The following is a 15147-nucleotide window of genomic DNA, read 5'->3' on the forward strand; positions in this document are numbered from 1 at the left end:
GGATGTCAGAATGTGACTTTTAATGCCAATTATTCACTTCTAATCACATCGAAAAATATGTTCAAGGCGATTTCATATTTATAATGTCTTAAAGGCATTGTTATTATGAAAGTCTTGGTTCGACCAACATGTGGTGAAACTAAAGAGAACAAGAAATTTTGTCAAAAAGAAATCAAGATGTTAAGGTTATCACGTTCATAAAAATTTCGATTAAATTTGTCTGTAATTATGCAGGACATTAGAGCTGAAAAATTAGGGGGATTCAGTTGATCGGTGGATGAAAGGTTTTGCCTACTTTGGACAATGTTAAAACATTAAGGCAAGAAAATGACAGCACAAAAATACAGGCGTTATATGGTGTGTAAAATTGACCCGTGCAGCGCTCGTTGGTATAAATGCCCTGTTTTTTTTAAGCAGTGGATTGTAAAATTTAAGCAGGTTTTATCTAAACCGTTTTTAAAAGAAGGGGATTGGAAAGCATACAATTTTAATAAAGTCAGTGACTGGGAGACTTGAATGTTTCATTGAAAATCTGTTATGTACATGTGAAAAACGTGTGTGTTTTTGTGTGTGTACTGTGTACAATTTATTGTGTGTATATAAATACACACACATACAGTATATATTTAAAAATACATGCAAATACATTTTTTTATATTCTTATATTTTAGATTATTTTATATAACATTTTTTTATATCAAGTAAAAAATATATTTGTATGTATATATGTGTGTGTGTGTGTGTGTGTATGTGTATATATATATATATATATATATATATATATATATATATATATATATATATATATATATATATATATATATATATATATATATATATATATATATATATATATACAATAAATGTACACAGTATACAAGCATATGTAAACAAAAACTTTTTTGGATGTGATTAATCACGATTAATCGTTTGACAGCACTAAATATAATATTATTTTATTTGATATATCTTAAGAATAACTTCTGCAGATGACTTGAGCTGCTGCTCCTCTTTAAATTCATTATGCAAAGTGTTAATAACGTCAGCCGAAGGTCAACATCAAGTCTGACACAGTGTTGGAGCTTTGTGAACTTTATTTATTCTAACTCAAATGAGCGTGTTGTTCCTCCGTGCTCATCTCTACACTCTCCACCCCCGAAGAAGCCCACACACTGAGACACACACTTGGACGATCAAGTGCAAACGTAATTACTGTCGAGCACTGTCTAATTGGCCACCATTAAGCATTAAGCAAACATTTCCACACTCCGGTGTCACCACACTGTCGTTTCAACTGTTTTCATCCCCGCGCGCGCGTTCGTCCGTCAGCGCCCTCAGCTCTGCCAGACGCTGCGACCACAAGACAGTTTTAATGTTGAGCGGCTAATGAGAGGAAGAGTGGAAGGAAATCCACAAAGCCAGGCGGGAGGGAAAAAAGAAGCAGAGAGCTGCCAAACTTTCTCTCCCTCCACTGTATATTTTTTGACGGCTTTTCACAGATCTCAGCCTTTGGTGCCAAATTATTTGTCTGGTGGCTGGCTTGTGTAATTGCGTGGACGTCCTTCCCGCTTTCTGATCCCTCGCTTATTCAGACTCAACTTCACACACGATCGGTTCAGACCAGAGCGGACACTCAGGACGCTCTGTAATGGAAGTCGGTAGGTGGCTGCGAGCAGATTTAATTCACGTCCCGTTTGGAGCGACGTGATTAGTGCTGTTTGAGAGGACAAGCGTCACTTTTGCTCAAGGCGTTATGCTTGTTTTAAAGGCATAGCTCACCCAAAAATCTCAATTTTGTACTTCCAAAACTGTATGCATTTTCGAACACAAAGGAAGATATTTAGCAAAAAGGATGTGTTCGGTCACCATTGGCTTTTTCCTGCTATTGAGGTCAGTTGGTAACCCAAAAATATTGTCCTTTGTGTTCAACAGAACGAAGAAATTCATAGAGATTTGGAAATACTTACTTTTGGACTTTTGGGTCAACTGTTTCTTATAACTGCTCTGGGAGAGAGGTGTAGATATAGATATAGTTGTGCAGCAGTGCTTTTTATTCCTCACGCGAGCAAAACAAACTGATCGCATTTTATGTTTGATGCTTTAAGTTGCGGAGAGATGGCAAACGCTGAAATGAGTGCAAATCTCCCTTAATTTAATAATGCTTTCTGAAGCTATTCACTTCAGCGAGATGTTTTGATAATTAAATTCCATAAAAAGGTTTTATAGAGCAAAGCTTGATTCTCTGGGTGTCTTTTTATTGCAGGTGTTTTATAAAGTTTTCTAGAATAATACAGTACCAGTCAAAGGTTTGGGGACTGGGCATCTGTTTGAAAGAAGTCTCACCAAGGCTGCTCTCGTTTGATTAAAAAGGGCAATAAATACAGTAATATTGTGAAATATTATTTCTATTTAAAATAACTATAAATAATTGATTTATACCTGTGATCAAAGCTGAATCCTTCAGAAATCAGTCTAATAGTTACTGCTCAAGAAACCTCAAATTATTATCAGCGTTGAAAACAGTCGTGCTGCTTCACGTTTGTTGTATTTCTGAAACGCTTTCGGGATTCTTTGATAAATTCAAGACAATAGCATTTATATGAAATAGAAATCTTTTCCTACATTATTATATTTTTATGAATAAAATACTCCTGATCTGAACTCAGATACTTTGCCTTCACTGTGTGTTGCTGTAGTTGCAGCTGTTAGTCATTATCTAGAGGTTTACTTTATCTGTGTCCACAGACGCTTATTCTTTGTCTATATTGTGATATAAGCTCACGCAATTTATATATCAGCTGAACGCAAACAGTAATCTCTTAGAAATTGTCAGCAAATCCTACTCATAATCCTTACTCGTATCAGGAAAAAAAATTGTGTTGTGTGTGTATATGTGTGTGTGTGTGTGTGTGTGTGTGTGTGTATATATATATATATATATATATATATATATATATATATATATATATATATATATAACGATAGTACTAAATTATCTATGCAGCTATAAAATATGACTAATGATGATTATAAATAACATCTATAAACATCTCCCATTGCTATAAATGATGTGTTGTGTGTGTTTGAGAGGCTTATCAGATATTGTCTTTATCAATGGTCATTTTTGGTCATAAAGATAGGAGTAAAAATGGGCTGCATGATAGATCACATGAAAAAATTATAATTTGCCGGTTCTGTGATCACAGGTAGCCCAAACTTCCATCGCGTGCGATTAGGAAGAGTTTGCACAGCTTGTCAGTGAACAGTGGATCCGTGTAGTAAAAGCTTTACTGACAAGATGCACATTAAATATAGCATGCAATGTATCATGCTGCCCTAGGATGAAACATCACTCGAAACTGCACAGGCTTTACTTTAATTAATGTATACTCAGAACAGAAAACGAACAGCATGCACTTTCCTTAAACCTAAAAGAAAATAAAGCGATTAATGAACTAGTTTAATTATTTAACTGAAACATATGTTGTGCTAGCCTGTTTATTTTTATGTTTATCATATGTGATTTTATTGAGTTTTTCTCAATTTTCCTCCGTTGTTTATAAGCGTGCTTTACTTAACTTCGCGTACACTTATCCATTGTAACTGATTGTAGATCTGTCGGTTAACAGATAGGACTTGAAGATCGTAACGTTTCAGAGTTAGTCAGTGGAGAGTTTCGACTACCTCTGGAAGTGGTCAGGAGCGAACAAGCTCAAAACACCGCCAGCATCTTAATATCAGGTGCACACAGGGCCTGACATCCATCATTAGTCTGCTTATAACTTTGTAGTTTTATGAACTTTTCAAACTTTAAATGCACTTTCAACAGCCCTGAGCAGTGATTGATAGAGAAGCGTGTCTTGGCATTTTGTTGTAAACAGTTTTTTTTCCTTGCTTCTTATAGTGGAGTGAGAAACATCGGGCACTTCTCGCATGTCTCGGTTGTTACTTACGCATGCATGTCTCCGTCAGGTACCGAGAAAGTTCGTCAAGCTCAGGGCTGTAAACATCTCCATGTGGTGAATCCTGAATGGTTGTGGGCCTGTTTGGAGCGCTGGGAGCGAGTCGAGGAGCGACTCTTTCCTCTCAAAGAGGACTACATCAAATCACACAGGTATTTATCTCTTCTTCTGTCTGTCCTGCGTTTCTTTCTTCCTTTCGGTATGAAGATAGTAAAAACAACGCTGAACTTGATCATTGCGCTTTTCACTCATGAATAGATTAGAGCAAAACCATGGCAAAAAATCCTTCAGCTTGTTCTGACTCCTGCAATATTAAAGAATGATTAGATTAACGAGCTACCCAAAAATGACCCTCATTTCGTTCCAAATGCACATGACTTTCTCTGTGGAACACAAAAGGAGATGCCTAGCAGATTGTTAAAGGAAAGGGATCTTCGGTCATTTATTCACACGGTTATCACTGAAGACTAATCAAGAAGACTTAATAGCACATTTTACTGCACTTGATGTTACCGAAATTAGTTACCTTTAACAGATATCATTTTTTGACTATCATAACTCCAAGCAATGATTTTACCGAGTTGGTCTGAGAACAGTTAGTTCCTGTCAGAAACTATAGCTCAAACATTTAAAGTGACGGATCCCAAAAGTGTCAGTATCATCTGTTGGTGTGGACTACTGTTGTTATCGTTATAGATATGTATTACGTTTTGTACTTGGTGTGAAGGGACCCTTTTGAGGCTTTTCATATTTATCATGTAACCTATTAACTTAAAAAATAAGTGCACTCATTTACTCACTGCCGTGTCAGTTAAGTAGTTTGTATCTTTAGTCATTTTTCCATGTTTTTCCATATTGCAGTTTTGATGCAGTTTCAAAGAGCTCTACACGATAGACCCTGTCTAGTGAAATTATCATTTTCTTTAAAAAATGCATATTTATCCACAAATGCTCAGCCAGCATTAGCTCTTCAATGTGCAGCCAGTGACTAAAATAGGTCTTTTACCACAGTAAAGTGACTTTTACTTCTGATACTTTGATACTTGAATGTTGCTCATCTATATTTTTATAGCCTCTCTTTCAAATTCTGTTACTAAAAAAATCATGGCGACTTCAAATAACTTGATACTTTCGAGCTCATTTTGGAAGTGACTCGAACCCAGCTCTTATATGGTATGAAAACCTATCATAGGGCAAATTTCACCATGTGGTGGTTTTCCTAGATTGTGTCACATATATACTGTACCTATTATGTGTTGAAAAATGCATACAAGCATACAATGTGTCTTTTCTTGTGCAAATTATGGTGAAATGGAAATCGTACATAAGTCAAAGACATCGAGATGTCTGCATCAAAAGTGATTTTATGTCCATAGAAAGCACCTTAAACGTTTTTACTGTTTTTTTTTTTAAATGGGTAAAAAATAAATATAAATTAAAATATAAAATCACAGCTAATTAGTATTTTTTTGTGAAAGTAATATTTTTGACTTTTGTTGTAAATATGCCTGACAAGACTGTTACACTGAATCACATTTTAACAGGTGCTTTCTGTAAATCAGGGAAAAATGTATCATGTTTATTTGACAACTAAAGGTCAATTAAATGAAACCGAAAACCTTTAAAAGAAAATTTAGTTTAAGAAATTAAATGAGTATCGCATTGTGAGTTGAGTGAATCCTTATCCATACATAAAATTATTATATATGTTTTTCTAATTTTTAAGATATGAGATGTTAAATGTTACACCTTTTACTGCAGGAGCAATAGTCCCGCCACGTTTCCAGACATCCCCGGGTCCTTCCCGAAGCCTCTGTTCCAGGCCCCTCCTGTCCAGCAGAAGCCCCTGCCAGTGCCAGAAATGCGGACGTATGACCCCGTCACCGGCAAACTGATCCGCCGGGGTCCTCAGGCCTCCCGTCCACCCTCCTATCTGCACTCGCACGGATCCTCAATGTCGGCCAAGGGAGACCTGTCCAGCCTCAGGTACTTCATATTCTTTGTGCATTTACATTTGCTGCAGTTCATACTCATGCTCATTGAGTCCAGTCACTGAATGTCTGATCCAGTAATGAACTCAGGGTCATATATTGCCTGACTTTGCAGATTCTGCACTATGCATACTATTTTTTTATTTCAGAAAAACAAGGTAATGTAACGTTGCATTATATACTGTTTGATTATATATTTATTAGGGGTCTGTATGAAAGTCCTGTGGGAAATGTGCCTGGTTAGTAAGAACTTCCCTGATGGCGTTTAAGCGGTCTGTAGCCCTGTACGCTGTGCTTGCCTTTTCTTTCCCGGCTCATATTGGATTTCTCATGCAGTCTATTTCACATTAATCTCTAAGCTCTAAATAAAATCTGCGAGAAATAAAGCATGGCGTCTTGGCAGCTCTGAGATTGTGAAACAGAAATTATTAGCAAATTTCATCAGCACCTTTGGCCATTGCTGTGACAAGGGAATAATAAAAACAAGCCTGTAAACGCTGATCGAAACCGAGGAAGAAAAAACGTGCCTCCTGTGTCAGCATCTGATGACGAGAGAAATAAATTGGAAATGAAATAGTTCACCTTAGGAGCAGTCATTATTTACTCGTAATTTGTTCCTCTATGACTTACGCTTTGCAATGGAGTACAGAAGGAAAGCTTTTTTATAATAAAAGTTCAGAACATAAAGGACATCAGAAGGATATGAGGTGAGTTGTATAAACCATTAATATGCTCCATAACCAATTCATTTTATTGTGACCCAGAAAAGGATTATGTGTTAATGAAATTAATTATATTCCAGTTTTAAATGTGTATCCGATGAAATATACATGGGTTTAAACAGATTTGTATTTCAAAGAGAACCAATTCTACATTTTTTTTTTTTTTCTATATATAAAATCGAATGGTGTGACAATTAGAGATTACACTGTGCAGAAATGAGTGCCTTTAGTTCCAGAACTAAAAGTACAGTGCTGGGACGGGTTCGAGCGAACTAGTTCCCAATGCTGTTTACAGGGTTGCATTCACGCCGACAACGGGTACTAAAAAGTGACTTGAGACAGTCGACAGCGACGTCATTTGTGCACGGCGTTAACATTAACAGGAGGATGGAGGACGCTGTCGTCGAAGCTGTGTTTTTGTTTCACACGTTTCACAATAATAGATATGAAATGTTGACGTATACATCAAGCGATTGAAAGAAGGGAGAGTAGGACTAAGAATCTCCATTGTCAACCGGCAGTACTGCATGTCATTGAGGCTGAAAGCAGAAGATGCCGCAGACTTAAGTGTTTAGGTAAATTCTGTTTGTAAAAGAAATATATACATATACTGTTGAAACACAGAGCTTAAAATCATGGCGGGTGAGGGTGTTTTCGTACACGTTTAGCCAATCAGTGTACTACCTAGTACTTTTTTAGACCCTATTTTGAAGAAGGAGCTAATTTAGTTCCTCCAAACGGAGTTCCTAGTAGCTAATATCTCCTAGTTCCTGCAATGCGAACACTTCAAAAAGTGGGTTCCTGCGGTGAGAAAGGCCCCCTTGAAATCTACAGGTACCGCTAATACACACTATACAGTCACGCAATGCTGGCGTTAACGTTAATAATAAATTGCTACGTGATCATTAGATGTAATCATCGTTACAAGCAAAAACACACTTACATGCATGATGTGCATGATTAAAAAAAAATTAAAGGAACAGTTCATCTTCTCTCAGATGAACACAATCAAGAGTTTTTTTTTTAAATGTATCCTGGCTCTTCCAAGCTTGGTAATGCTTGGAAGAGCATTTTATTTAATGCCATTTTCATATGAATAATGCAGATCTGCTGTCAGGGCTTCCTTGCTTTTATTTGACAGTTACAGTAGACAAGTAACTTCAATTTATCAGTTTTTATGAAAGTTATTCTGTGTGGTTTGAGGCAACAGCAGGAAAAACTTTTTTTTTTTTTTTTAGGTGACCGAAACAAATCCACTAAAGGTTTTCAGAAATGAGCTTATTAGCATAGTAACGATTCCAAAGTGCTGTTTATAATCTGTCTTCAAAGCTGTTTACTCTCTCTTTCTCTTTTTCCACTCGTATTCTCTTTTCCACATTGCTCAATAACTTGCATGTCAGTTGCAAAGTGCCAAAACTGCATATTCTCATTAGAATAAATAAAAAAATATATATTATATTCACATACTAAAAGGCCCCTATATGCTTAAGAATGAACAAAAAAAAATGTAGAGCTTGTTTGTGTAGTTCGAAATGGCTTGCCAAAATTGATTTTTTTAACACATTCATGTAAATGTTTCGGTCAGCAACATCTGCATGTTCTCTAACAATCAACTGCTACAATGGTATTTCAAACGTTTTTTTTCCTTCTAAGCAAAGAATGAAAACTTTGAGTTAAAATGGAGGAGGTCAAGCAGGTCAGAACTTCTTTCTTTTTTTGGTATTTACCAGTGCATTGGACACCCATAGTGCCAGTCCTGCTCTCACATATCTACCTGTGATTTTGAGACAAAGCTGGAGCAATCGATTGGCTGGTTTAGGTGTGGATTATAGTTGGATCTCATCTCTGCGGGTAGAACACCGGGAGAAAGATTGGGCATCCTATCCTGTCTCCTGCTCTCAGCTTGATCTCATTTCTGCCTTTTCCTTCCACTTGCTGTCCATGTAGGGGGCCACAAATCTAATAAAGCAATCCTTTGTCCTCGAGGAACCATTTACAAGAGTTCGCAGCTCAATTTGGTATTTTAACCACAGCTCTACCTGACTGACTCTCCAGACGAAAACACTCGGGTCGTCTGCGAGCTGAACTAATACATGGTAATGAGCGCTCAGCTCTGCACGGCCCGTCTGGAGCAGGCCTGATGTGGTGAATGAATAGCTGGACTGCATGGAGCCGTTTTGACATGCCACATGTAGGCTGGCAGTGAGTGCTCTTGCGCTGCTGATGAGAGGATGTACCGGTCTCCAGGCAACAGGGCTTGTTGAATAGTTCAAGAACAGAAAATGAGAGGACACAAGCATCAATACAAAATCACCCATGTTCCTCTTTTGTTGCTAGGTAGCAAAAGAGAAAATAACTATGTGTCACCAAAACATGTTTTTAAGGGAATGGGTGGATGAACATCTAAAAACTTTGCTAATTTGGGAGCTTCCGTGTTCATGAGAAACATGGAAATATCAGGGAATGGCCATTTTCAGCTTTTTCCCCCAAATTGGTGCAGAAATGTATGAAAAGGTAGTGGATTTCATATGGATCTAATCACATGATCGTAGTATTTGGCCTTTTAAACGTGTCGCATGTCATTGTTTGACTAAAAGTAACGTATGTTTGCAGATATTTAGGAAACATGCCAAGTCCAAATATTAGATTTTCTGAAAAGCAGTTATAACCAATTATTTGCCAGAATGTCTGTTTTTGTTTTGGTCTGTGTGAGTCTGCCCACTGCCAGTTTGCCCAATAGTGTTGCCAGTTGGTGAAAATATGAGATATAGAATTTTTTTTTTTCATCTGAAAAGTTCTATGACAAGAAATATTAAAACACAGAAAAATCCACTCGGCTTACAGAGGAAGACTGGTTGCCTTTCGTTGTTAATTGTGCATCTTTGCACATATCCTCAATCTGGCAACCTGTGTGAGTGTTGAGTCTGAGGAGGAGGTGCAGAGGAAACAACACTCTCCAATTCTTAGAATTTGGACTGCCGCTATTTCTCAATATTGTATACTGCGCCATTAAAACACGTAGTTGGGACATTGATTTCTGATTCAATGTGTTCAGCATATAATGAGATGGGTGAGACGATCCTGATTCAAGATCAGCTTTTTGAATGCTCTTAACGCCTCCTCTAGGAGGACAAATAAATTTGTAACTAATTTCTAACTTTGCGTTGTGAGAAAAAGGTAAGCGAAGGTAAAAAAAGGTAGTAGGTAGATAGGTAGTAGTGATGCAAATGCACTCTGCCACATCACATTAAAGGGCGTAAAAAATTAGTTAAACTGAAAAATTATCTTAAAAGTGATGAAGCTCAAAGCTCATTGCAATTAATGGATGGTAGACAGATTGTAGCACTTGGAGTCATACAGACTTTAAGCAGACGGCAAACTAGATGTGGAAAGTTCATTAAAAAGAAACATTAAATTTGCTATTGACAGTTTCATGCTCACGATTATATAATTATCAACAATATAGAAACTGGAGTTGAGACTTTGTGAAGTTTCTCTTGTGTTTAGTTTCTAAATGGTGTTATGACTGTTGAATTCGTAAATGTTTCGAGGCTCCTTTCACTTGGAGCCTGCTCTCTGTCCAGCAGAGCTCCCAGAATCCTCTGCTGTCTAGCGTCAGTCACGCTCTCTTTATGTCAGCAGGAGGAGACTGTTTGCTCCAGTGTCCCTGGGCTTCTCCACTGTGATTTCAGAGTTTGTTTGATTTACAGGCCAATCTACACCTTTCACGCCGAACGGTTTTGGATTCGGTTTCTACAGAAACCGTTGAGCCGTTCACAGCAGTTAAACATTTGATTGGAAATTTCAAAGCATAGACGTGCTGCTTCTATCTTGCCATTTCCTACAAATGCAGACACTGTTTTTATCAACGTAATGACAGTAGGTTGGGTAGGGATGATTTCCGACGAGCTTGACCTGACATGTTGACCTTTCCAAGAAGACACTCCTGCAGAGTATTGTGTGCCAGTATTTTGCATCTAGGTCTTCTTAGTATGAAATGACACAAAATGAGAGATTTTGTGAATCGATGTTTAAAGGGGGGTCATATGTTGCTAAAAAAGAACATTATTTGGTGTAATTCAATGTGTTTGTACAGTTTGTGTTAAAAACTCATTATTTTCCACATACTGTACATTATTGTTTCTTCTCTAAGCCCCGCCTCATTCTAAAAAAAAAAGCGAGGTGTGCTCTGATTGTCCAGCTATCCAGTGCGTTGTGATTGGTCAAACATCGCAAGCGACTGATGGAAGAGTTATGATCCCTTACCATAACATGATGCCATATCCCGGCGCTATGACACAAGAACAATAAAAGATATTACAAATGAGGCATTTGGTGCATCATGCAACAAAATACCATTTGTGATTAGAGAAATGATGAACAACAAACATTACCCTTCACTGCTCAAAACATGTGTTTGGATATTAAGTAGTAGATTCTTTTAAGAAAACGTAACTTACTTGAAGGTTGTGAGTGAGAAGAACCAGAGTTAGATTTGCCTCACTTTATAGTCTCTGTACAGCCAGCATAGACTACTATGCAGGTTTAGGTTCTCTTTAAATGCACTGAACACTAGATTCAGGTTTATGAGAACAAAGTTTTTTTTAATGTGCTTGTTCAGTATTTAGTTGACACTCTTAGTGAAGTTAATCGGGTCAGACGCTGTCTGTGCTGACCATCTATCTCCCTGTGCTGAATTATCATAATTATCATGTTATGGCTCCTCTGCTGGAAGTGGAGATGTGATTGAATGTTTGCTGTCTGCTGTGGACAGACTTGGGCTGTGTTTGTGTGAGTTTGATTTGCTCTCGATTGGTTTTTTTTTTTTTTTTTTTTTTTAGAGGTGTTGCTCAGACCAGGGGAGCTGCTGTCCTGCTTTGGCGTTCTGTCAGAGCAAACTCGGGCAGTTTTGCTTGATAAACGCGTTTCTCCCGCTGACTGATTACCGCAGCGTGCGATCTGGAGTGCGCGTGTTGAGCGATTGATTGTTTCTGCGTGTGTTCAGGTCAGCTCAGGGGTCTCAGCAGACGGATGAAGCTGCAGGATCGAGTCCTGATGATGAGCAGCCTGGACCTTCTCGCAGGAAACGACAGCCCAGCATGTCTGAAACCATGCCGCTCTACACGCTCTGCAAAGAAGACCTGGAGAGCATGGACAAAGAGGTTAAACACGCACACAATGCATAGACTTCAGGGCTGTATCCACAAAACATTTTATCTTACCAAGAGTTCTCCTAAATAGCAGTAAAAGTTTATCTAAGTTTTTGCTAAAACCTATCCACAAAGCTGCTGAGACAAACTTTTATTAAGGAATAGAGACGTCTTAAGCTAAAAGCATGGGCAGGGTTGACCTTGTTGCTATGTATGATGTCAGCATGCTTACTAACTATGCACAACATGATTGGCTGATAGGAGAGGAGAATTTATTTAGTTTTATGGCTAAAAAACTTTGTGAAATACTATTAGAGCAAAAATTTAGGACTGACACGTCCATTGTTTAAAAGGCTATGGCTATGTATATTAGTTTCGCTAGTTATAAGAAGTATTAAGACTTATTTCTTACGGTTATTTGCAAATCGCCTTTCACGGTATAGTCCATTTGCATTTAAAGAGACATGCGCCAACATGGGTCGCTGTGAACAGAGCAGTTTTGTTTAAGTTAAAAGGATTTTGTTTTACACAACCTTCAAGAGATTTTAACCAAAGTATGTTGTAGACAATTCGTGAAGACCCTAAATAATCATACTTACTTGGGGAAAATGGGCATCCAATGTCCACAGTTTTAGCTGGATCTATTTTCTTTTTTTCTTGGGTTGCCCTTTTAATGTTTGCTGTGCTGTTGTCCTGCTTGACGTTCATGTTGATAGCTCATGTGCTGAATTGTTTTACAGTGGTTACATGTTTAATTCATGACCGAGCCACAGTTACATTCCTCCCCTCACACAAAGCTTTTAAGATTCATAAAAGCTCATTAAAAATCCTGAACAAATATCCTGAAGTCATTCTCTGACGATGAGCCAATGTTAATCACCCTCTGAGATAAGGAGCGGCTGAATATTAATGCCAAGGCTGCTTGAAGAGGACATGTATGAAGCAAATTACCGTGATCATAGCAAAGTGCAAATTGAATTGCTGAAAATTAAAATGAAGTTCGTGCCCGATAAAGATGTATTTACCAAACAGGAAGTTGAGGAATTAAAGATGAAGAATTGTTCTTCATTGCTTTGCTGATTATTGACCCTGTGTCAGTTTCTTCCTTCTGTGGAACATAATGCCAGAAGTTTATAATTGGGTGAATTAATCCTTTAAGAATGTTGGTAATCAAACATGGAATATGGAACCAAATATGGTCCCCATTGCCTTCCATATTATAGAAAAAAAAATTAGAAGTCAATGATAAATGTGACAACTGTTTAAAGATCAACAATCTTCTTTTGTGTTCTGCCGAAGAAAGCAATTCACGCAGGTCTGGAACAACAGGGTGAGTAAACGATCACAAAAAGATTATTCAATTTTTGGCTCAATTATTCCATCAAATGTGAGAAGTAATGAATAGAAGCGGTTTCACATATAAGAAAAGCAATGATGGGCAAACTGGGCGCTATCTTTCTGTCGCTGTCCTGGGTCAGAGATATTGCTATGTGTTATGAGTTTTGCACTTATATTGCTTTGCTTATTTATGAGCACTTTTCTGTACAGCCTTCCTCTTCTCACCTTGTCCTTCATTTTAAGGTCATCTTCATGCAGACTGGCTCTGCTTTATTGATGATTTTGTCTGATATTTAAAATTGGTCATGCGTGCGTGATTAAAAAGAGGTGTTCTTGAAATTATGAACCCTGCATGGATTATTTCTTTCATCCCAGCTTTGTTGCCGTCAGCTACACTTTCCCTGCTCAAAGTGCTGCGTCAGTCTGTATATGGAATGAGTTTTTCTTTTGCGTGTCTTGTCTTTTTTTTTTTTCTTCCACTTTTTCCTCTGAAGTGTGAAAGAGAAAGATGTGCCTCATGGCTCCCTCTTAAAATCAGTGACCTAGAAACACCGCTTCAGAGCGCTTTTTTGACTTCTTTCTCATTTGTCGGCCTGTCTCAGTTCTCCGCTTAGCAGTTATAACATCAGCAGTCCATGTCAGAAATCCTGTCACTGCTGACGGTGTTCATAACAGCCGCGTTGCGCTTCCCAGGTCAGATAGCTTCGTTTTTTCTTTTTCTTTTCACCTTCATGGATGAAACTAAGCCACGTCTTACCTTTAACGCAGCTGTAGGTTCAACACAGCAGCACTTTAATGAATTTAGTAATTAGTTTTTTCTAATAAAAATGTGTCATTTAATTTTAATGAATTTATTAAACAAGATGTGTGTTTTCATGGCTGCTGTTTAATAGTGGTGCAACGGATCACAAAACACGCGCTTCGAAACCCACCGTTGTTTTTTGACTCACTTCTCGTATCAGCAAAAAAAAAAAGAGCGTGGTTTTCATTTATCTATCTTCCAGGATCTGACAGTAAGCTCCAGGAGCTCATTTTTAGTCCGTCTCCTATCCTGAAATGTCTGTCTTTCAGAGAGCGACTAATATTAGCTCCTAAAACTTAATTATGAAAACGTGAAAACGTGCGTAATAATTCGAAACACCTGAATATTAGGAGCTTTTGACTTTCAGGCAGTTATATATCACTTATATATGATAAAATGCATAATCAATAGTAGTTATTATGCTTTGGGGTTGGTAAAATGTTCTTGTAACTCGACTAATAATTCGGCAAACACTGTAATAATGTGCTAAAAGAAGCACTTCTAAATCTGTTGTCCAACAAAACATGGTTTTACTTCAAAACATCAGTTGAGTTTTTAAAATAATGAGGCAGAAAATACATACTGTAATTAGGGCTATGCCGAATAGCTGTGGATTCTAATTATAGTTAATTAAGATGAAAATACTGAGATATCTTGAAGAACACAGATAAACTATACATTGTTGCAGTCTAGTATTGGTAAGACCACCATATTAGGGATTTCCTGCTGCGTCATCAGTTCTGTTACTTCTGTGATGTAGTTTTTTTACGAAATTTGAAGTAGAGACATAATGATCTATATTTTTTTTTATTTGAAGTTTGTTTTAAAAACAGCCATTAGAACCAAACCAAAAACCATGTTTAAAAACCCAATGCATGTATTGATCGGGGGCTGACTGTATTCTTGCCTCCCTATTACGTAACCTCGAACATTTGCAAAAATATACAATACACAGACTTTAGAAACCATTCAACTTAGTATATAGCCAATAGGACAGCGCACACTAAGCCACCTATTTTGTCATACTCACAGAGTATGCATTAAAGAAACCTAAGGCCTTGAAATATGACATACTAACCTAATTAAAAACCAAATTTTGATCACTTATTATAGTACCAGTCTTTTTTTATAGCTCCTTGAACTTATCAAATAGGACAACGTAAAACATATCATGCCATCAGC

General features: G+C 37.5%; 1 protein-coding gene across 3 annotated transcripts in view; it reads left to right on the top strand.

The window, feature by feature from the left end:
• ctdp1 (CTD (carboxy-terminal domain, RNA polymerase II, polypeptide A) phosphatase, subunit 1) overlaps positions 1–15147 on the top strand; it is an 82813-nt gene that overhangs the window by 14076 nt on the left and 53590 nt on the right. For 2 of the 3 annotated variants that reach the window (XM_043217782.1, XM_043217781.1), the window contains exons 9-11: positions 3973–4114; positions 5724–5948; positions 11681–11837. In XM_043217782.1, the coding sequence (XP_043073717.1) occupies positions 3973–4114; positions 5724–5948; positions 11681–11837 (524 nt within the window). The remainder of the gene's footprint in view (positions 1–3972; positions 4115–5723; positions 5949–11680; positions 11838–15147) is intronic. The other variant, XM_043217783.1, reaches the window with a different exon arrangement.

This window comes from Puntigrus tetrazona, chromosome 19, assembly GCF_018831695.1.
Source record: "Puntigrus tetrazona isolate hp1 chromosome 19, ASM1883169v1, whole genome shotgun sequence".
Lineage (NCBI taxonomy): Eukaryota > Metazoa > Chordata > Actinopteri > Cypriniformes > Cyprinidae > Puntigrus > Puntigrus tetrazona.